Below are 25652 nucleotides of genomic sequence, written 5' to 3'. Positions count from 1 at the left end.
TTAATTACAAATACGTATTCTTAACTTATATTTTAACAAAAGAATAACGATAAGCTTATATTAAACAATGATGGTAAAATTTTTTTTATTTAATTACAAATACGTGTTCTTAACTTATATTTTAACAAAAGAATATCGATAAGCTTATATTAAGCAATGATGGTGAGAATGTATTGCTTTTATAGTTGAGTGAAGTTATATTTATATTGTGTTTTGTTTTAAAATAAAATAATTAAGTAGTGAAATGTTTGTAATGATTTGATTTGAGTTATTTTTTTATTCCTAACTACTGCATTGTGTAATTTATTCTAGTCATTATAGTTATGTTTAAGTATTATGAAAATTCAAGAAATTTTGAAGATATCAGGAGCAATTTTAATTTAACATCATTGTTAAACATTAACTCTAACTTATGAGCAATTATACTACTAGCATTGTATTTATTACTTCAATTTTGCAGCTCAAATTTGAGATAGAAGTGTATTTATGATGTTTAAATTAATGTAATTGTAAAATAATGATAATAGTAAAAAAATTTTTGGCTTAATAATTAAAATTTAGCAGAACATTTATTTACATTATTGTAAAAACAGAAAGTTTAAATCAACTTAGAGAAGAATCTTGTTTAAATTTGAATACATAAAGTTCTTTGCAAAAGCAACTTTTTTAAATGCATAATATATGTTTATTTAAGGCTAATTCTTCATAACACATACTATATAATCGGAGAAAAACGAGGAATGGAATTGTCAAATAATATAATGTCTAATTAGCAAATAATATGAAAAGAATATTTTTAAAAAGAAATTATTATACTCTCTAACAAAACGAAGTGCTAAGTGATTTAAAAAAATGAATAAAATACACAAACCTTTCAAATTTTTTTGTATAAACAAAGTTGATTGACTTATGTCCAAATCTAAATGACAAAAATAAATTTTGTTTTAACTTTATTTCTAAAAATAGAAACAACAAAATTTATAAATTTAAAATCAGTAATAAAAACTCATTAAATTATTAGAAGTTTCATCCAAAAAGTTTTTAATAAATTAAAAGAAAGTAAAAAAAATAGCCTAACAAATTCAATTCTTTGGGCGCCTAAATTAGATTGCCAATAATTTTCACATTTAAAAATAAAAATAAAAATTTTTAAAAAAAAACTTATCTAATTAATGAAGAAACTCTTCTTTATATATGTGTTCTCAAAACTCTAATTCTGATTCTACAGCTCACCAATCAAGGCCATTTCAACATAACGAAACGAACATCGTCTTCCACAGCGCGAGTCGACATCGGAACGTAAGAGAAGAGTCTTATATCGCTATATCGTTACCTTATATCCTTGCGTGTCTTATATCGCTATATCGTTTTGAGCTCGTTGTCTTTACTCGACGGCTTAAATCAGATTTCTGATGCATCGCCTTGAATGAAAGTCGCTGTATCGTCTTGCCGATATATGCGTTAAATCGATATGTCTCGATACATCGATTTAAAGCCCAGTCCTAGTTGTAACCAACGAGGTAGGTCAACACCTCCTAGAAGAAAGAAATGCCTCAGCACTAGGACTGGGCGATATTATAAATTATATATCGTGATGCATCGTCAGTTTTGCATCGCGATATAGCGATGTATCGCGATATAGTATTTTTGAATTTCATTTACTTGTAAGGCAAAGAAAGTCAGATTTCTATCAAAACTTCATTCTCAGATTGATTTAAATCAATTTATAAATTCGAAGATATATATGTTTTGCTTAAGAAAGATAATAAATAAATTGACTACAATGTCCAAATCTTACTTAAAATATTTATTGAAATGTTTGTTTAGAAATTCATAATACGCGTAAAACAAAGTGTAAAAAAGTTTTTTAAAGCGTTTTTTACAAATTAATATTTTCTTGTACTATTATGCATAAATAATTACATAATTAAGTTCGATCGTAATGTTCAATTTTTAAATGAAACGTTAAAAATTATTCGTATGTTTAAAACAAAGTGCTAAATAAATTTTAGAAAAAAAACGCTTTTGAAACACTATTTTTTATTATTATCATTTCAGTTATTATAGTTCATTTACGTCACACTAGAGCTGCACAATGGGCTATTGGCGACGGTCTGGGAAACATCCCTGAGGATGATCCGAAGACATGCCATCACAATTTTGATCCTCTACAGATGGGATGGCACCCCCGCTTCGGTAACTCGACGACCTGCACGCGAAGTCGAGCACTTCACAGTTTAACGAGGACCAATACCGCACACCCTCGGTCCCTACACAGACTGATCCAAGTGGTCACTCACCCGCACACTGACCGCAGCCAGTGATGCTTGACTTCGGTAATCTGCAAGGAACCGTGTCTTAACGATCAGTCCACTGCGGGACCTTGTCATTTCAGATAAATAATTAATAATATATTTAGCTAATTAACAAATAATATGTGAAGAATATTTTTTTAAAAAAATTATTATACTCTCTAATAAAACAAAGTGCTAAATGATTTAAAAAAATGAATAAAATACGCAAACCTTTCAAATTTTTTTGTATAAGCAAAGTTGATTGACTTATGTCCAAATCCGAATGACAAAAATAAATTTTGTTTTAACTTTATTTCTAAAAATAAAAACAACAAGATTTATAAATTTAAAATCAGTAATAAAAACTCATTAAATTATTAGAATTTTCATCCAAAAAGTTTTTAATAAATTAAAAGAAAGTAAAAAAATAACCTAACAAATTCAATTCTTTATGGGCGCCTAAATTAGATTGCCGATAATTTTCACATTTAAAAATAAAAAGAAGTTTTTTTTAAAAAAAACTTATCTAATTAATGAAGAAACTCTGCTTTATATATTCTTTTCAATAATAGATTGCCTTCAGAACAAGGTAACATCGACGTTCACGAAGTTCGTCCCACTGAAAATAATCTACAGGAAAAGTCGCGACAAAGAAAGAAAAAAAAGCTCAGAGGTGCGAAAAGGAACATGCGATATAACGATATGTGTTCTCAAAACTCTGATTCTGATTCTACAGCTCACCAATCAAGGCCATTTCAACATAACGAAACGAACATCGTTTTCCACAGCGCGAGTCGACATCGGAACGTAAGAGAAGAGTCTTATATCGCTATATCGTTATCTTATATCCTTGCGTGTCTTATATCGCTATATCGTTTTGCGCTCGACGGCTTAAATCAGATTTCTGATGCATCGCCTTGAATGAAAGTCGCTGTATCGTCTTGCCGATATATGCGTTAAATCGATATGTCTCGATACATCGATTTATAGCCCAGTCCTACTCCAGCACAGATCAATTTAGTAGTCCAACGTAACGAACTTAAACTGTAGAGTGGATGAAAAATACGTAAGATGTCACTACGTTCGGGCTACTAAGCTGCTTAGTGGTGGTCAATACGAAATATGTCATTAAGTTTGGACTACTGAAGGATCAAATTTCTTGTTTATGGTAACCAGTGCTGAGGCTTTCTCTTTTCTAGGAGGTGTTGGGTAGATCGTGTCCATAGATATAAGGGCAGAAAGATCAATCACTCGACCAAACGGTCATCATGGTGAACCTTGACATCACTGATCTAGTAACTAGTTTCGATCTACTCTATATCATCGCCCTATAGTGAGCGGTTTGTCTTAGCAAAACCTCATTGAAATTGTTTCTTTATGGCAGTTGTATATACTTCTGTTTTTTTTTTTTTTTTTTTTTTTTTTTCTGTAAATTGTAATAATTAATCGCATTCTATCTTTGTCTCTGTGCGAAGAATATCTGAAATTCGCAAATTTTTCCGATGTTAAAAAAATTTGTTTCCGAATTTTTTACAGATCTATAATTCGTAAATTTTAAAATTGAAAAAAAACTAATTTATTTTGAAACATTAATTTTTCATATCATTCTGAAATTCAAATGCTTGAAATGTCTAAGCACAATTTCAGCACTTACAAAAAAGAAATAAAGTGAAATATAATAAAGATAATTTTTGTAAGAGATATAAAACATTTAATTCCATATAAAGTACGATTAATTGGAAAATAATAATAATTGCTGGGATAGAGTTTCATTATCGTCTGTTAGCGTTCAATTAGTTTGTTATTGAAATGCTTTAGTAATTTCAACTTGTGCCTAATGCAAACTCTAATTATTTTCATTCAAAAAGTCTCTCAAAATATAATCTTACTCCTGTATTTAAATTACAAGTTACTTTGATATCTGGGTTGTATACAAAAATACAAAAAAGTACAAAATAAGAAGAGCCTTTTACTACATTTACTAAGATGATAGACTATATATAATGGATGATAAAAAAAATGATTGATTATTAAAAAATTATTTCATTGCTATAATGAACACTTAAATAGAATCGTCAAGAAATCTGAAAAATATTTTCGTGTTTTTTCTTTGCTTGTATCACTAAATTTGATTTGTTTTAATTTTAATTTAATTTTACAGAAAATAGGTTACGACAGTCTTATGAATATGATTTTACTCCGATACTTAAATTGCAAGTTACTTTGACACTGGGTTGTGCTAAAAATTAAAAATAGGAAAAGAGAATTACACAACATTCACTAAGATGTAAAGCTGTCTGTCAAGGATGATAAGAAAAAAATAATCGATTATAAAAAAAAAGTTCATTGCTATGCGATAATGAACATTTAGCAGGAATCCTATTACCGTTTAACAGTCTAAAAGACTTTTTCGGGGTTTTCCTTTGAGTGAAACGCAAAATGTGATTATTTTAATTTAATCATAATTAAAATAAATTATTCTTATAACTTTCATAAATATGATTGTACTCCGATACTTAAATTGTGACTTACTTTGTTTCATGTGTAGAGTTAAAAACTACAAAAATATGAAGAGCATCTCGTTTTATACACAAAGATGATTGGCTGTCTGTGAAAGATTCTAAAAAAAGGATACAGTATTTAAAAAAAATCCTTTGCGATTACTGAACATTTAGCTGGAGTTCTTTAAACGTCAAACAATCTGAAAGATATTTTCGCTGTATTGGATTCAAAATTACAAGTCTATGGAGTTGAACATTAGTAGTCGTAAACCCAAATTTGGGTCGGCTGCTCAACGTCGCTTGTAAGAAAAAAAGGATGATAAATAAAATTATTGATTAATAAAAAAAATCTTCGTGGTTTTTCTTTTGCGTGTCACGCAAGATTTGATAATTTTAGTTTAAATTTAATCTTGATTAAAATAAATTATTTTTATACCTTTCATAAATATGGTTTTACTCCGATACTTAAATTGCGAGTTACTTTGATATTTGGGCCGAGTTAAAAACTACAAAAATATAAAGAGCATCTCGTTATATTCACAAAGATGATTGGCTGTCTGTCAATGATGCTAAAAAAAGGATTTACTATTTTAAAAAATTCATTGTGATTACTGAGCATTTAGCTGGAATTCTTTAAACGTCAAACAATCTGAAAGATATTTTCATGGTTTCCTTTCATGTGTAACGCAAAATATGATTGTTTTCTTATATATATATATATATATATATATATATATATATGTTGCATACACCATGCAGCGCCACCTGTAGTTAAGCCATGGAGCTAGGAGTAAGTGGAGAAGACACTCCCATTAGCCCACTCCTTTCAAGGTGAATCAACCGCAAGAGTTTTCCGCCATCTTACTTGCTGCGTCGTTGTGCGCTCATACATCTTTCTATTTCTAGTTAATCCATGCTTTTAAACGAAGCTTGGAGGGCGGTTTTGAAGGGTTCTTAATTTGATTTAAAGTGTCGAATTTAGTCTTTTAAGTTAAATAAGAGATCCATCCATCCAAGCTTTCTCCATTTTTTATTTAGCCGTTAGAATTTTCGTATTTCTAACTTTTAGAAAAAACATTTCAACTTGAGAGAATTTTTGAAACAAATGGAATTCTTGGTAAAGTTAATATTAGGTCAAGTGCATTTAACAATCACTATGCACTTTTCAAAACAATTTCAAGAAGATAAAAAAGTTTATTATCTAGAAATTTAAAATTTATATTACTCTGATAGTTTTAATTCATAGGTCCATAAAGTCAGGTAACTAATTATTTTAAGAAAAGGCAGGAATACCACAATATTTCTTTATTTTATTTAAACGACTTAAAACTCCTCATGCACCACAAAGTATAGCATGAGGCTTACAGTTGTAAGTAGAAAATACCACAATATTGAAAGATGTTTATTGTTAAAGAATGATTTCAGAAAGTGAAATACATAAATTTATACAAATTTCTCTTGCTAAAAATAAATCCTTACATATGAAGATTTATACTTTGATAGTTTTATAAATACTTAAATAGGACATTTTCAATTGCATACAAAGTAAATCAATTTAAAGAAAAATATGTCAAAATGCTTATTAAAAAAAAGGAAAAATATGTTACAGATTAATAAAATATTATCACAGTATTCTAGTGATTATTTAAAAAAAGAAAAATTCTTAAACCAGAGCAAAGGCACATTGAAAAATCTAGAAACAGATCCTTAAATATATACATATATTTTGTTTATAAATTGAATATAGCTGTTTTCAAAATTATTAAATTTGAAAGAAAAAAAATTAGCTTAGGGATTAGAAAATTCTATGCATTAAAAAAAACAATAATATATATATATATATATATATATATATATATATATATATATATATATATATATATATATATATATATATATATATATATATATACATTGAGAGAGAAACATGTTCAATGCTTTCAATGAAGCTATGTACATTTAATGTATACAACAAAAAGCAACTAACAATTTTCTTAGAGGAGTGCATTGAACTTTATAAATCCAGAAAAAGATTCTTAAATGTAGAGAAAAACACATTTAGTGTTTTCAATGAAGGTATACAACAAAAACATTTAGAAAAAAAAAATACTTTAACTTGGAGAGTTTTTAAAACAAAAGTAGATCTATTTCATTTTACAATCGCTATGTATTTATCAATACAACTTAAAAAATATAATTAAATTTATTAAGAATTGTAAAATTTCAACCACCCTGAGAGTTTTATAAGTTCAAACTTAAGAGTTCAAACTTACTAATTATTATACTAGTAAAGGTAGATAAACTTATTACGTTAAGAAAAATTAGAATTTAAAGAACAAGCTCTGAGCGGTTATGAATATGTCACATCCATAGAGCTAACTCATAGCTCAATATAGAAAATAAAATTGAATACCACAATATTGAAAGATGTTTCTTGTTAAAAAAAGAATTTCAGAAAGTGCAATACATAATTTATGTTCATTTTTCTTGCTAAAAATTAGTCTATACAAATCCATATTAATATACCTAAATAATTTATACTATGAAAATTTTATGAATACTTAAAATATGACATTTTTAATAGCTTACTAAGTAAATTAGTTTAAAAATTTTTTGTCAAAATATTTCTTAAAAACAAATAAAAATTAGATTGAGAAAATATTATCACAGTATTCTAGTGACTAACTCAAAATATCTTAGCCCTGAGAGCAATAAACAATTTCTTTAAAAAGGTTTAACTTCACAAATCCTTATGTATATATATATATATATATATATATATATATATATATATATATATATATATATATATATATATATATATATATATATATATATATATATATATATATATATATATATATATATATATATATATATATATTTCTCTATAAATAGGAAATTGATTATTGCTAAATTTAAAATAAATCACTTTGATTTAAAAAAGGACTTTGTTTAGGGATTAGAAAACCCTACGCCTTAATAAAAATTATTATTATTTTTTTAGGGGAAATACATGAAATGAAGGTATAGAACAGAAACTATCAATACCGTAACATTAAGCAAAAATTACATCACTATAAAGCTTAGAATAAATGTATATGTAATCATGGAGTACTTTATTATTATCTAATATTACATGCAATCACTTGTATATAATATTAGATTTTTAATAAATTTAAATTTTTTTTATCTATTTCATATTTGGAATGCAATGGGATACTTTCTGGTTTTAAAAAATATCAATTTTCAGATGAATAACTTCGACAGAAATAAATAAAACTACAGCTGAAATTTTTATAAAGTAACATAAAACCTTAAGATGCAAGAAGTCATAATTAAAATAATATGATTAAAATAATAAGAAGTCCAAGAAAAAATAATAAGACAAAGTAAGACTACTCGAATAACGAATAAAATAAAAATGATAATAACTGTCCGAACATACGACAATTCAAGCATAAACGAGCTACAACTGCCAATGTTTTGAAGTAAGTAAGATGGCCGACGGTTAATTTCGCGGTTAACATTGCCGAGCTTTCGGCTTCACGAATTTCTGCTAGTGTCTCCTCCATCTACTCCTAGCTCCATGAGTTAAGCAGACTCCCTCTACATTCACTCACTGAACGGCTACGGGGAAAGAGTTCATTAAGATGTTCCTGCTCTAATTATTTTGTATTGCCATTTAAGTGTTTTTGTCATAATAAAAGCTTTAAACGCAACACTAGACTACTTTGAAGCTTCATCGACACTCCCCGTCCGTAACATGGGGGCTCAGTCACACCTATCTCAATTAAGCTAAAGTCAACATCAGTATAAAACGAAACAAGAATCCTCCTACAGCTACACCGGCAAAACGAAACTGCCGCCATTGATCATCAAGAGCAAAAAAAAAAACGCCGTTCCTTCAAATCAACACCGTTGGAAAAATATTTGGAATTATCACGAAAAGGATAAAATTAACGGATTTACTTTCAATTTCAAGAAATACAGGTAGGAGCATCTTTATTAATAAACATGTATAAAAATACGAGAAAAGAAGATCTACTACAGATCGCATTTGAATTAGGAATAACTGTACTGGAAAACGCTACGTTAATTACTCTAAAAGGCTTAATTGAATCAAGTGAAGTATTCAAAGCGAACGTAGATTTCGTTAAATATCTAGTCGCATCAACCGTCGAAGAACGAAAAGCCCGCGAAGATAACGAAAGTGCTAAGATAGAATTAGAAAAAATTAAACTCGCACAGCTGGAACGACAAATCGAATTAGCAAACCTTCGAAACACTCCTAGTGCCAACCTGAACTCATCTAGAAATTCAGACGCAAGTGAAGATGGTCTCGATATCGAAAGTATTATTAGAAGCATGCCTGTGCCGTATTATTAGAAGCATGCCGAACACTTAGCATGCCTATGCCGACAAGACCGGAGAACTACAGCTTATTTTTTCAATCTCTAGAACGTTCGTTTACCACAAAAAGAGTACAGGATGAAATAAAATCTGAAATATTTATAAATATTTCAGGCGAAAAAGCAAGTCACGTTTTATTAAACATTTCAGAAAATGATCTCCGAGAATATGAAAAAGTTAAAAATGCCGTTTTGAAACATTTTCAGCCAACACCACACGAATGTTTAATGAATTTTCGAAAATCTCAACGCATGCCAGATGAATCACACACACAATTTGCATCACGATTAACAACATCCCTCGAGTATTATTGCAAAATACGCAAAGCAACTGACTTTAAAACATTATCCCAGTTAATTATCGCCGATAAACTCTATTCAACATTAGATTATGAAACTCAATCGCATATTACCATAATTCAAGGTGAAGAATGGTTAAAACCTCCAGAACTTGCTCAAAAATGTGATGTTTTCTTTACGTCAAAACGAAAATCGCTAAGTTAAACAAGATAAAATTTCAGAAGAAATCAGCAGAGTCCAAAACACTACCGTCAACAACCGTTCGACAACAAGCAAAAAAATAACTCATTTCAAAGTTTTAATCGTAATTCATATGAGAGAAATCCTACAGAATACCAACCACGAAATAATTCCCGCGAAAGCTTTCCCAGAAACGAAACTAATTCAAATCGTAGATTTAACTCAAATCAAGATCCTGTTTGCAAAGTGGAAGCTAAAATATTTAATGAATCTAAGCATGAATTACAATATGAAAAAATTTTCGTTAAAAATAAACTAGTCGTTCAATCGTTAGTTGATTCGGGAGCCAATATTATTTGCGTCCGAGATCACTTAATTCCCTCCAAAACAATAAGTGTTGGAACTGTTCAATTAACTTGTGCTTTCGGAAATGAAGTACAAGCGGAACTTTCAAAAATAAAATTAGCTCTTCCAAGTTTTCGTGAATATCCCATAACAGTAACGGCAGCCGTTTGTAAAAATCTTTATTGTGATTTAATAATTCCCCCAAATATTTTGGATGATTTAAATGAAGCAAAAAAAGAATATGATCGAATTTCAAAAGAAAATGTGATTTCTCCTTATTCTAAAACTAAATTTCCTTTGCATAAAAACGAAAAATACTTTCGAATTAAACTCAATGTCTAACAATAAAAATAAAATTACTACTTCCTTCATTTCCAATACAGAAAACGATAATTTTTTACCCCCAGTTTCTAAAAATAGATCTGACAAGGGTGTAATACCATGGAGCTAGGAGTAAGTGGAGAAGACACTCCCATTAGCCCACTCCTTTCAAGGTGAAGCAACCGCGAGAGTTCTCCGCCATCTTACTTGCTGCGTCGTTGTGCGCTCATACATCTTTCTATTTCTAGTTAATCCATGCTTTTTTACGAAGCTTGGAGGGCGGTTTTGAAGGGTTCTTAATTTGATTTAAAGTGTCGAGTTTAGTCTTTTAAGTTAAATAAGAGATCCATCCATCCAAGCTTTCTCCATTCAGCCGTTAGAACTTTCGTATTTCTAACTTTTAGAAAAAACATTTCAACTTGACAGAATTTTTGAAACAAATGGAATCCTTGGTAAAGTTAATATTAGGTCAAGTTCATTTAACAATCACTATGCACTTTTCAAAACAATTTCAAGAAGATAAAAAAGTTTATTATCTAGAAATTTAAAATTTATATTACTCTGATAGTTTTAATTCATAGGTCCATAAAGTCAGGTAACTAATTATTTTAAGAAAAGACAGGGAAAAAAAATATTAGGTAGTTATGAATGTGTTGCATCCATGGAGCTAACTCCAAGCTGAATATAGAAATAAATTGAATACCACAATATTTTTTTTATTTTATTTAAACGACTTAAAACTCCTCATGCACCACAAAGTATAGCATGAGGCTTACAGTTGTAAGTAGAAAACACCACAATACCACAATATTGAAAGATGTTTATTGTTAAAGAATGATTTCAGAAAGTGAAATACATAAATTTATACAAATTTCTCTTGCTAAAAATAAATCCATACATATGAAGATTTATACTTTGATAGTTTTATGAATACTTAAATAGGACATTTTTAATTGCATACAAAGTAAATCAATTTAAAGAAAAATATGTCAAAATGTTTATTAAAAAAAAGGAAAAATATGTTACAGATTAATAAAATATTATCACAGTATTCTAGTGATTATTTTTAAAAAAAAAATTCTTAAACCAGAGCAAAGGCACATTGAAAAATCTAGAAACAGATCCTTAAATATATACATATATTTTGTTTATAAATTGAATATAGCTGTTTTCAAAATTATTAAATTTGAAAGAAAAAAAAATTAGCTTAGGGATTAGAAAATTCTATGCATTAAAAAAAACAATAATAATATATATATATATACATTGAGAGAGAAACATGTTCAATGCTTTCAATGATGCTATGTACATTTAATGTATACAACAAAAAGCAACTAACAATTTTCTTAGAGGGGTGCATTGAACTTTATAAATCCAGAAAAAGATTCTTAAATGTAGAGAAAAACACATTTAATGTTTTCAATGAAGGTATCAACAAAAACATTTAGAAAAAAAAAATATTTTAACTTGGAGAATTTTTAAAACAAAAGTAGATCTATTTCATTTTACAATCGCTATGTATTTATCAATACAACTTAAAAAATATAATTAAATTTATTAAGAATTGTAAAATTTCAACCACCCTGAGAGTTTTATAAGTTCAAACTTAAGAGTTCAAACTTACTAATTATTATACTAGTAAAGGTAGATAAACTTATTACGTTAAGAAAAATTAGAATTTAAAAAACAAGCTCTGAGCGGTTATGAATATGTCACATCCATAGAGCTAACTCATAGCTCAATATAGAAAATAAAATTGAATACCACAATATTGAAAGATGTTTCTTGTTAAAAAAAGAATTTCAGAAAGTGCAATACATAATTTATGTTCATTTCTCTTGCTAAAAATTAGTCTATACAAATTCATATTAATATACCTAAATAATTTATACTATGAAAATTTTATGAATACTTAAAATATGACATTTTTAATAGCTTACTAAGTAAATTAGTTTAAAAATTTTTTGTCAAAATATTTCTTAAAAACAAATAAAAATTAGAGATTGAGAAAATATTATCACAGTATTCTAGTGACTAACTCAAAATATCTTAGCCCTGAGAGCAATAAACAATTTCTTTAAAAAGGTTTAACTTCACAAATCCTTATATATATATATATATATATATATATATATATATATTCTCCATAAATAGGAAATTGATTATTGCTAAATTTAAAATAAATCACTTTGATTTAAAAAAGGACTCTTTGTTTAGGGATTAGAAAACCCTACGCTTTAATAAAAATTATTATTATTTTTTTAGGAGAAATACATTAAATGAAGGTGTCAATTTTTAAGCAAAAACTGAAGAAAACTATTTCTATATTAATTAAGGTAAGTGCTACTTACCCCGTTCTCCAGGACTGCCACATTTTGGAGGGTAATAAATATCAATTTGCTCAGTCATAAAAGACTCTAACATGTTTATAGACAATCACTTTAATAATAAAGGAATTAGAAAACACAAACAAAAAAAGGATTAACAATTAAAGTTCAATTATTTACGGAGCTAAACATGCTTGTTCTCAGATCGAGATATTAACATCAACTGGTGGCGCTGTGGGCGCACCAAAACAACATGCGCAGAAGACAGTTATAGTGGGAATTCTCGACAATCTCCCACCTTTGGATTCGAAGACAAATCTTTTCGAATCCAAACAGAAATCTTAGTCTATTTGGTCCATCTGAAAAAAACTAAACAAATAAAATTATTAGCAAAATGGTTACACTTCCAGCGGAAAAAGTCTTTGTATAGGTCTTAATAGTTTCCCAGATTAGGTTTTAAGTTCCACTAAACGTATTCCTCCATCTTTTCCTGGATAAGTCTTTTCAACTTTGGCCAATGGCCAGTGTATTCTTTTAGTGTTGGAGTCTCCGATTAGCACAAGATCTCCTTCTTTGATGGACGACTCCCTTTTAATTTTGGAATTATCTTTAAGCAAACCTAGATATTCAATTCTGAATCGGTTTCGCAGGTCTTGTAGCAATTTTAACCGATAAGAATATCTTTTGTTCAATTTTTTTGAATCAATTAGGTCAAGTTCAGGAACACCAATTTCTTTAATTTCCTGAAGAAACATGGATGGCGTGAGCGCTGACAGATCTTTGGGATCTTCTGAAAGATACGTTATAGGACGGGAGTTAATTAAACTTTCCGCGTCGCATAATACTGTAGCTAACTCTTCTTCATTCAAACAAGCTCGTCCTAGAACCTTTCTCAGGATGCCTTTCAAAACTCCTATTAATCTTTCGAAGAAGCCTCCCCCCCCCAAGGGGCAGAGGGAGGATTAAATTTCCATGAAATTCGTTTCCTTGAAGCAAAGTCTTCAATTTCGTTCCAATTAATGTTCTTCAAAAGATTTGCCGTTCCCACAAGATTTGTCCCATTGTCAGAGTATACTGTGGACGGGTGTCCTCTGCGAGCAATAAATCGGCGAAGGGCCAAGATGAAGTAATCTGTTGACAGGGACGATACTACTTCGAGGTGCACCGCTCGGTAGATGGCACAAGTGAAGAGTACCACCCAGCATTTTCTATCTCCTTTTAAAAGCAGAGGCCCGCACAGGTCGACACCTATAATTTCAAAAATAGCTGCGTCTCTGACTCGATCTTCTGGGAGTGGAATGCTTACGGCTTCCAATGGTTTAACCGAGAATCTTTTGCCCTTGACGCAATTTCTTACGACGCTTCGAATTGTCTTTCTGGTTTTAATAATCCAAAACGACTCTCTGAGGTGAGACATCAAAGTTTGAACACCGGCATGTTTCAGTTCAATATGTTTGTCCATTATTAAATTTTCCACCAAATCATGCTTGCTAGGCAATAATATAGGGAATCTAAAAGTTTCTAAGTCTTTTCTCGATGTTATTCTTGTCTCAACTCGTAAGAGAGCATCGCTGTCTTTCACAGTTCGAAAATTTATCTTTCCATTAAAAGATTCTCTTTGAATTTCTTTCAAAACGAACTTCTCAGATGCTTCGATCTCTTCTACCTCCAATTTTCCCTTCTTTCTATCACTATGATTTCTTAGAGTATTTTTATAAAATCGGATGACGTAAGCCATGATTCTCACAATTTTATTGAAGGAAGACACATTTTGGAAGATTTCAAAGGTATCAGTTGTTAAATTTGTGGCTGAGGATATAGTTCGTTTTCTTTCTGAAAGAACTACTTCAATATCCGGAGAAAGTTCACTAGCTGGCCAATTCTCGAATGGCAGTTTTAACCATTGGGGGCCCTCCCACCAATGGGATTTCAATAAATCTTTAGAATTACATCCCCGCGAGGGCAAATCTGCGGGATTATACTTTCCTTGAATATGTCGCCAAGCCTCCGGATCCGTAAGTTTTCGAATTTCATTGACTCTGTTAGCAACAAAAGTGGCCCAGTTATCTTGCTTTTTTATCCAGTATAAAGCGTTCATTGAGTCAGTGTAGAAAAAGGTTTGCACATTCTTCATATTCAAATCATCTCTTACAGTGTAAGCGAGCCTGGCTCCAATGGTACACGCGAGAATTTCTAATCTAGGAATTGTTATCGATTTTAGGGGTGCTACCTTGGATTTAGCCTGTAAGAGTTGACAGTTAACTATTCCCCCTTTAACATTTCTAATAAAAATTGAAGCCGCGTCAGCCGATTTGCTCGCGTCTACGAAGACATGCAGAGTAGAATTTTCATCTAGATCAGGTGTTTTTCTAGGGATTTCTATTTCTTTCAGATATTTTAATTCATTAGCCCACTTTAGAAATTTATTCCTCAGGTTATCCGGAAGTCCTGTATCCCAATTAATTTTCGCCTTCCAACATTCCTGCAAGATTAATTTAGGAACTAGTGTGACAGGACTTGTAAACCCAATAGGGTCAAAAATTCGGCTTAACATAGATAATACATTTCGTTTACTCGGAATGGGTTCATTTTCCTCATTTATCTCACAAGATAAAGTATCACTGTATAAATTCCATTTAAGGCCCAATACTGAAACGATTTCTTTATAGTTATCTCCAGACAAGTTCAAAATTGTGGTTATCTCATCACCATCTGGCCGATTATGTTTCCAATCCCTTAGGTCAAATTGTGCTGATGCCATTAATTCTTTAGACACCGTAATGAAAGAATTTAACTCTTCAATAGTGTTCACACTTGCAACACAATTGTCTACATACATGGAATCTTTAAGTTTTAAAGCTATGTCTCTCTTGGTTTCATCTACATTCTCTAAATGATAATTTATAGTCGCGGCGAGCAAAAATGGGCTTGCATTTACGCCGAAAACTACACGGCAATGTGAATAAACAATTAGTTTCCCTGGATCACCTCCCTCCCACCATAGGAACCGCAGAAATTTCTTATCTGAGGGAGCAACGTTTATTTGTTGGAAAGCTCGACGAATGTCCGATATTACCCCAAATTTCCCCTGACGAAATCTGTTAATGAGTTTGGGGATCAGTTCTAAATTATTCGGTCCTTTCTCAACGCAATCGTTCAGCGACACAGAATTTCTTTCCTTAGCAGACGCATCAAAAACCGGTCGGATTTTAGTTGTGGAGTTCTCTTTAAATACTGGTCTATGCGGTAAATAATGACCCTTATCTTTTGTTAGTTCCTCTGAATCAACGGGTTCAATAATTTTTTCGACTACCCAATCTCTGAAGACGTTTTCATATTCATGTAAACAGTTTCGTTTTTGTAACGCCTTTACGCAAGACTTTAACCGCTTTTCGGCAAGGTTTCGATTGTCCGGTAATTCAGGATGAACCTCCAACCATGGGAGTGACACTTCATACCTACCTTCTCCATCCCTTCTTAACGACCGAACTAAATGATCTTTCGCGGCTTCCTCAATTTCTGATCTCGTTTGAGAAATATTCGGTTCCGTAATTCCCAAAGAATCAAGTGACCATAAGTCACAAATATTTAAGTCAGTAACATGAAGTGATAAAAGCACTTCATTCGTTATAGGACTTTCTCCAGTTCTTCCCATTAAGGTCCAACCGAAATGCGTATTCATCGCGACAAGGCCATTCGTTATATTTTTAATTTCTCCAGTAAATAAATCTCCAGCATAATCCGCACCTATTAATCCGTGAATTTCATTAGCATTCCTATCAAATAAACATAAAGTTTCATTCACGGTTACGTCACTAGGATAAATTCCGTGCCCTTTTAATTCCTTCATAATTTCCCTATTGTCGAATTTTGGAATCGGGGTACAAATTGTCTTTTGTTCCAGTAGATTTAATGTATAAGTAAAACTATTGTCCACATTACTTAAATTAATCGTGTAATTTTTATGTGATTCTTTTTTCTTTAACCCCCCGAACAATCCATGCACAACTGTTTCCTGCCCAAGACTCTTTAATTTTAACTTACGCGCTGCAAATTCCGATATATAACTACAAGAAGATCCAGTATCAATAATCACCCTAATCAAATGTTTTTGTTTACCTCCCGAAACACTTACAATGAGAGTTTGCAACATTATTTTTTCTCTACTAGAAGAGTTACTTAAAGCACAGGCAGTATCAGGTTTCATTTGGGAAAGATCAGAATTATTCCTCTTCCCCCCTGTTTCTATCGAATTTATTTTTCTTTTCCCCATACACATTATACTAACGTGTCTGCCTGAACATATTTCACATTTAACGATAGCCTTACAAGAAGAAGAAAGGTGTCTTTTTTTATTTTATCATTTAAGCATCGGAAACAAGAGCCAGACCGCTTACAAATGTCTATTTTTTCTTCCAAACTCAAATTATTATTCGTGCAAGAAGCCGAGTAATGTTTATGAGATTTACAAAATAAACAAGTCTCTTTCTCATTCTTCCGATCTTCAAAACACTCATTAATTAATGCAGAAGCCGATGGCTGGCGCCTACACTCCTTCTCAGTAATGTGAGGATTCATTCTAACATGTGTTTTGATTTCCGAAACAGAAGTACTCAAATTTAAGAAAGTCATTTCTCTGGCTTTTAATTGAGATGATAAAAAATCGATTAGCTCATCAATTTCAGAAACAAGAGGATTTTTCGTTCTTTTGTTGAATTCTAGTAGTAGATCACGGGGCAACAATTTGGTTAAAATGGGAACTAGAATGTTCGAATAGCTATCTTTTTTAACAGATAAACTTTCTAAGCTTCTGATATTCTTTTGTATGTGATTAAAAATGTTCCTGAAGTTTTTTACGTCATTAGAGTTTTTTAATGGGCATGTATGGAGTAGGTTTTCAATGTGTACATTAATCAAAATATTTGTATCGCCAAATTGTTGCTTTAATAAATCAATAGCGTGATCATAATGTTCCGCGGTTAATTCTAAACCATCAATCACATTAAACGCAGGACCTCCTAAAAATGATCTCAAATAAATGAACTTATCAAGTTTACTGAGGTTCTTATTCTCATTAATTGACGAATTGAAACAATTCCAAAAATTTAACCATTCAGAAATTTCTCCGTAGTACTTAGGAATAGTTAATTTAGGTAACTTTATGCGTTCCCTTTCAATGGTTTGAATGTCACTCTGATTGGGACTATTTAGAGAAATATTAGCTTCTTGAAAGGAATTCTTTAAATCAATTTCTTTGTTTAAATTCTTAATAAATCTTAATGTTCTAAATTTTGTTTTAGTTATTTTTTCTTTGTACTCTTCTATACAGTTAAATTCCTCTTCCATATCCTCGATTTTGATTAAGCCCTCAATCTGAGAATCAATAGTTTTTAATTCCTCGCTTTTTTCACCAAAAAGTTCGAGTGATTCTTCGAGATCTTCCACACTTATGTCCGGTTTTAGAATGTCAGTTTCGATTTTAGTAATTATCTTTGTCACCGAAGCTCTTACAAAGCCGCGTTTCCGTTTTAATTTATTCAATTCTTCTTCAGACATTCTGTAAGTGTGAGTCAATTTATAGTTATTCTTAATTGCTAATCTTAATTTCTTTAAATTGGTGTTTAATGTCTTATTTCAAACATGCAACATTTCGTTATCAGGTAAAAGTCAATAAATGTCAATAATAGTTTATTACCGTTTATTGGCAGTCCCTGTTCGGGCGCCAAATGTCAATTTTTAAGCAAAAACTGAAGAAAACTATTTCTATATTAATTAAGGTAAGTGCTACTTACCCCGTTCTCCAGGACTGCCACATTTTGGAGGGTAATAAATATCAATTTGCTCAGTCATAAAAGACTCTAACATGTTTATAGACAATCACTTTAATAATAACGGAATTAGAAAACACTAACAAAAAAAGGATTAACAATTAAAGTTCAATTATTTACGGAGCTAAACATGCTTGTTCTCAGATCAAGATATTAACATCAACTGGTGGCGCTGTGGGCGCACCAAAACAACATGCGCAGAAGACAGTTATAGTGGGAATTCTCGACAGAAGGTATAGAGCAGAAACTATCAATACCTTAACATTAAGCAAAAACTACATCACTATAAAGCTTAGAATAAATGTATATGTAATCATGGAGTACTTTATTTTTATCTAATATTACATGCAATCACTTGTATATAATATTAGATTTTTAATAATTTTAAATTTTTTTTATATATTTCATATTTGGAATGCAATGGGATACTTTCTGGTTTTAAAAAATATCAATTTTCAGATGAATAACTTCGACAGAAATAAATAAAACTACAGCTGAAATTTTTATAAAGTAACATAAAACCTTAAGATGCAAGAAGTGATAATTAAAATAATATAATTACAATTATAAGAAGTCCAAGAAAAAATAATAAGACAAAGTAAGACTACTCGAACAACTAATAAAATGATAATAACTGTCCGAACATACGACAATTCAAGCATAAACGAGCTACAACTGCCAATGTTTTGAAGTAAGTAAGATGGCCGACGGTTAATTTCGCGGTTAACATTGCCGAGCTTTCAGCTTCACGAAATTTTTGCTAGTGTCTCCTCCATCTACTCCTAGCTCCATGTGTAATACAGTCGCGTTAGTTAGACGAAGGTCAGTCTTTCTTTGAGATTGAGAATATTAATGAACCACTCCCTTTTCAAACAGAAATTTGTTATGCGAATGCAAAAGTACTTCTACTCAAAATTTATTTGAAAAACAAATAAATGAGTTTGATTCAATGACGTCTGCGCGTAATAGGAAAGCAGAAACTGCCAAATCACGTGATCATAGTGCTCTTTCCGATGTAAAGAAGCAAACCGAAACCGATATTTTTTCGTCTGCCGAAGCAGAAACAACCGATTTTAATTCTTCAAATCCGGAAAATAAAGAGATTAAAAATGCGTTTATTGAAAATACGGATTATTGTTTATCTAATATAAATATAGTTTACACCGATGTTGATTTATCTCATTTAAAATCCGATACGCGTGCCGAAATTGAACAACTTTTTAAATCTTATAGGCCAAATAAAATTAAGAACACTAATTATGAAATGCAAATTTTTCTACTACATGAAATGCCAGTCCATCAACGTCCACGCCGCCTACCTATTTTCGAGAAATTAGAAGTTAATAAGCAAATTAAAGAAATGTTAAACAAAGGTATATTTAGAGAAAGCACTTCAGATTATTCCGCTCTAATAGTCTTATGTAAAAAACAAGATGGCTCAACTCGCATTGCGATTGATTATCGATGTTTAAATGAGAAGTTAATTAAAGAAAGATTTCCACTCCCAATTATGGAAGACATTTTCGATAGACTACAAGGTGCTTCAGTCTTTACAAATCTGGACTTAAATGCGTTTCACCACGTAGACATTCATCCTCAAAGCCGCAAATACGCTTCGATTGTGACACCAGATGGACAATTTGAATTCAACAAAGTTCCTTTCGGCCTTTCCAATTCACCAGCAGTATTTCAACGATTTATACTAATTGTTTTTCGAGAACTCTTAGAAGACGGGACATTGATTTTATATTTGGACGATGTGATTGTTCTATCAGATGATGAGTCCGAAGGTCTTCAAAAACTCCAGAAAGTTTTGCAAAGTAGCTTCCGACTATGGACTTGAATTTAATTTCAAAAAATGCAATTTCCTGCAAAGAAAAATTACCTTTCTTGGACATATTTTAGAAAATGGTACGATTAGTCCTTCAACAGAAAAAGACAAAAGCTGTTTTAAATTTTCCAAAGTTCCAAACAGCTAAAGATGTTCAATCATTCCTGGGCCTAACAGGATATTTTAGAAAATTTATTAAAGATTCTGCAATTATTGCACGACCACTAAGTGATCTTCTTGGAGACAACGTTCCTTTTCATTTTGGCCCAGAACAGCAAAAAGCTTTCCATACGCTGAAACAAGCCTTATCAACCGAACCTGTGCTACACCTTTTCAAGCAGGGCTCACCTTTACAGCTTCATTGCGATGCATCGTCAAAAGGAGTTGGCGCAATTCTTTTAATGCAATCTGAATTAGATGATAGCCTACATCCCAAAAAATATATGAGCCACATGACATCTCCACGAGAAGAAAAATATTCATCATACGAATTAGCTGTTTTAGCTATAGTGCAAGCACTTAAAAAATTTCGTCATTACCTCGTAGGCACCAAGTTCAAAATTTTCACAGATTGCCAAGCTTTCCAAGAAACTATGTCAAAAAAGAACTCCCACCTAAAATTGCTAGATGGGCAATGTTACTGGAAGATTTCGACTACGAAATAATACACTGAGCAGGAAAACAGATGAAGCATGTCGACGCTCTTAGCCGATATCCTGTCATGACAATCCAAGTTGACGAAACAACCCAGAATATCTGCCATGCCCAAGCTAAAGATGAATACACACCAGGCATAAGACAACTAATCGAACACTCTCCAACTACAGACTACAAGTACAAAAACAACATCCTATACAAAGTAGTAAGCAATCAAGAACTCTTAGTCATACCTCAAGATATGCAAAAACAATTAGTTCAATTACAACACAACAAAGGCCACTTTGGTATCAACAAGACAGAAGACATGATTAAACAAGAATTTTGGTTCCCAAATATAAGAAAGACTGTTGAAAACGTAATTTCCAATTGCATTCCATGTATACTTTCATCACGTAAAGTAGGAAAACAAAAAGGTTTCTTGAACCCATCCCAAAAGGAGACATTCCTCTAGATACATACCACTTAGACTTTCTTGGTCCCCTACCTAGTACAAATAAGAATTACAAATACATTTACACCGTCGTAGATGCTTTCACCAAATTCTTATGGATTTATCCAGTTAAATTAACATCAGCTAAAGATGCCATGGATAAACTACAACTGCAACAAATTACTTTTTGTAATCCAAGAAGAATCATCTCAGATAAAGGATCCGCATTCACCTCAATAGAATTCAAGAAGTACTGTGAAGACGAACAAATTGGTCATGTCACAATCACCACAGGTCAATCTCGAGGGAATGGACAGGTGGAAAAATTTCATGCTACGATAATCTCAATCCTCACCAAGTTATCCCTTGACAACCCCAGCAAATGGTTCAAGCATGTACCAGCAGTCCAACGTGTTAATCAACAGCACTGTTTCTTCAACAACAAAGTTTACACCCTTCGAGCTCCTGACAGGAGTTACGATGAGAAATAAAGAAGACCTGCACATCAAGAAAATCCTCGAGGAAGAGCACATACATATTTTACTTGAAAATCAACAACAAATGCGAAAAGAAACAAAAAGCAATATACTTGAGATGCAAGAAAAAACCAAGCACAACTATAATACTAGACGAAAGACAGCAACGAAGTATAAGCTCGACGACAGAGTTGCCATCAAACGAACCCAATTTGGGACAGGTTTGAAACTTCGACCAAAATTTTTCGGTCCATACACAGTGACAAAAATTAGACCCAACGATAGATATCATGTTCACAAGATCGGTATAGGAGAAGGACCAACTGTCACATCCACATCAGCAGACTTAATGAAACCGTGGGAAGATCCATAAACTTTTTCCTTTTTCTTTCATATGAACTATGAAACTTTTCAATTGTGAAAGAACTTTTACACAGACTTTCGATTTTTGAAAAATTTTATTAGTGCAAGGACTTTCACACAGACTTTTTTTTTAAATTTATTATTTTCATTTTAGATTTTATTGCATAAATCAAATATTAATTGAACATATTTAACTGAATATTAATAACAAATTTCTATTTTAATGATTGAAATATTCATATTGATCGTATTTTTCAGAAGTGAGATAAAAAATTTGTGGATTTATATGTTTGAAAATATCTTTTTATTACTTATTCAGGATAGGTTTTGGATTTTGCTAGTTTTATAGGTTGAAGAGAAATTCTTTTGCTTAATAATTTTGAATAGTGTATCTCTACTTTGTAAAAAATAAAAAAAGTCAGCTATATATTAAAAATGAATATATTTAGAATTAGTTCAGATTTAAATTTTCATAAATTTATTGTCTTATTGGGATTGTCAAAATATTTCTGTCATCAATATTTTCTTTTTATTGTGATGTTTAAAATTTACCTTTAAAGCAATTAGTCGGAGACCGACTAAGTCAGGATGACAGGGTGTTGCATACACCATGCAGCGCCACCTGTAGTTAAGCAGACTCCCTCTACATTCACTCACTGAACGGCTACGGGGAAAGAGCTCATTAAGATGTTCCAGCTCTAATTTTTTTGTATTGCCATTTAAGTGTTTTTGTCATAATAAAAGCTTTAAAACGCAACCCTAGACTACTTTGAAGCTTCATCGACACTCCCCGTCCGTAACATATATATATATATACAAGAAAACACGAAGAAAGTTAAGAGAAACAATAAGTTTCATTTATTGCGCATAAGCTGCAAGTAAACAGAACTCATTAGATAAGTTCAAAATGAAGATAAAACAAAGAAAAATTATAGACATATGAAGAAAAAAAAGGGGGGGGAATAATAATGAAAAAATTAACAAACAACTGATTAAAAAAAAACGATTAAATTTTTAAAAAAAACCGGAAAATAAAAGATATAATCTTTTCATCAGCCCACACGATTATATCCGCAAAAAAGAGTGCTTTCTGATATTGTATCAATATAGTCAAAGCAAAATATATTAACACAATAGTGTGAGGAGCACTCAAAAATTTTTTTTACAAAAATTGCGACAAATAAAATAGAACACAATAAGTAAAAATAACGCGTAAAAACAGAAAATAAAATAAAATAAAAAGAAAAAACAGTATAAAACAAAATCTATAAAGCGAGTAGCGAAATCAGATATACTTACATGAACGGGAAATTTTTCAAGAATTATTTTAAAATATTTTCGCAACAAGATTGCCAAATTACAAAACATGAAAACAAAAGCGCAAATTGAGTGTAACTAGATGAATTTAAAGTGCCGTTCTTACTGCATTACTGAAATGATCTCCTTGATTTACACTTTATTTTTCTTTTAAAAGTATAGTTCTCTAAACTATGTTTATTTCGAAAAAATATTTCTTTTTTACTATATTTCAATTTGACACTTTTTTAATAAATTAACTTTTTAATAATTATCTTTAAATAATTATTTTTACCACATTATAACTCTAAAAATATTTTTAAATTTATATTTTTTGTTATATTTTTATGTTTATGTTTTTTGTTTCAGCCGATAAGTTCTCCAGATAGTAACCTACAATTTTGAACATTCACATTCATCAATCAGGGTGAGCACAAGAGGGCTTATTGTAATGTGAATAATATCTAATAATGAAAGCGTCAAATCTTAAAAAAATGTTTCAAGATTTGAATTCTGCATTTACATAATGACCTATATTTTCCCGAAATATAAACCTATAATTTTCAAACTAGATCAAATTTATTATCACAATAAACCTATGCACCAAATCAATCCGCAAAATTATTGACGAATTAGGCGAGGCACAAAGTGGCCTTACTGTGCTGTAGATATTCCCTATAAGAATTTTCGAAAATTTGTGACACCTTCTATGGGAGTTAACTTAATAAATAATTATAGAAAAGAAAAACTTTTAATGTAATAATTTAAATTACTATATATATATATATATATATATATATATATATATATATATATATATATATATATATATATATATATATATATATATATATATATATATATATATATATATATATATATATATATATATATATATATATATATATATATATATATATATATATATATATATATATATATATATATATATATATATGGGTCATTCTCACGAAAACTGTCATTTTTCAGTTCATAAAATCCCAAAAAAGTAAAGTGAATAAAAAGCTCTGAAACTTTTTATATTAATAGAAATATGTGATGACATTATAAAGAAAGTATATATCCTATAAATTATACTTAATATTTAAATTAATTAATTTTTTAAATAATTAATTTATAATTAATTAATTTATAATAATTAATTAATTATTTTAATAAATAAATTAATTATTTAATAAATTAATTTATGAATTTTTAAATTTATTTTTCAAATTAATTAATAAGTAAATTAATTATTTTCACTATTTAAATAGTGAGGGAATGATATTTTATTTTAATACATGTTTTTATCTAAGTTACATCTACCTAAAGTTTGAAAATGATTACATACTAAGTATATCTAATATTTATTATAATTTAGTCTTATATATTTAATAGTTTTTACAGGTTTGGGAAATAAAATTGGCTGGCACGATTGAGCAAAAACATTTTTAATAATATACTCATCTTGAATCATTCCCTCACTTCAGCGTCATTCCCTCACTTTATACACAAGTGAGGGAATGACGAATTCAATAAAATTTAAAAATAACAGTTAGGCCTAATGAATTTCTGAAGTCAATCACTTACAATTATATTCATACAAGCAAGCAACATATAATTATCCACTTTCTCGATGAAGTTGTATTTTATTTTACTCTAAAAAATGACATGAGGTAATGACAAATGTAAAAAATTTTACCAGGTTTGATTCATTCAAATTTATTCCACAGCAAAGTTCCTTTAAGTTGAAGATGGAAAAATACTGCAATTTTGTTCTATGATGCCAGTTGTTAACTTCTGAAGTTTTTATTAAAATATTTTTATTCTAAGAAGATTGCAGGTGATAAGAACATTGTTGTGAGGGAATGACGCGAAACACTGGGGACAAAGTTTAAAATAGTGCTGTGTTAATATTTTTATCAGAAATTAAATTTAAAATTGATTTTCTGAATTCTATATTTCAGTATTCTGAAATAAAAAACACGAATTTGTAAAAAAAAAATTTTTTTTCAGAAACAATTTTTTTCTTTTTTTAAATCAGCAGTGGGGACAAGTGAGGGAATGACATATTGGTATATTTTAATT

At 30.3% G+C, this 25652-nt stretch overlaps 1 protein-coding gene across 1 annotated transcript; it reads right to left on the bottom strand.

Annotated features, from left to right (window-relative positions):
- Positions 1 to 13596: 13596 nt before the first annotated feature.
- LOC147800888 (uncharacterized) lies at positions 13597 to 18236 on the bottom strand. Its single transcript, XM_087156048.1, has 2 exons — positions 17998 to 18236; positions 13597 to 16456 (listed from the first exon to the last, which is right to left on the bottom strand). Exons 1-2 carry the CDS (start codon positions 18234 to 18236, stop codon positions 13597 to 13599), a joined length of 3099 nt encoding a protein of 1032 aa, XP_087012174.1.
- Between the last annotated feature and the right edge of the window lie 7416 nt (positions 18237 to 25652).

The sequence above is a fragment of the Parasteatoda tepidariorum genome, chromosome 12 (genome assembly GCF_982258835.1).
Source record: "Parasteatoda tepidariorum strain Cologne lab strain chromosome 12, Ptep-v5.0, whole genome shotgun sequence".
Classification (NCBI taxonomy): domain Eukaryota; kingdom Metazoa; phylum Arthropoda; class Arachnida; order Araneae; family Theridiidae; genus Parasteatoda; species Parasteatoda tepidariorum.
The sequence above is the reverse complement of the archived record's forward strand: the minus strand, read 5'-3'. Positions and strand labels throughout refer to the sequence as shown.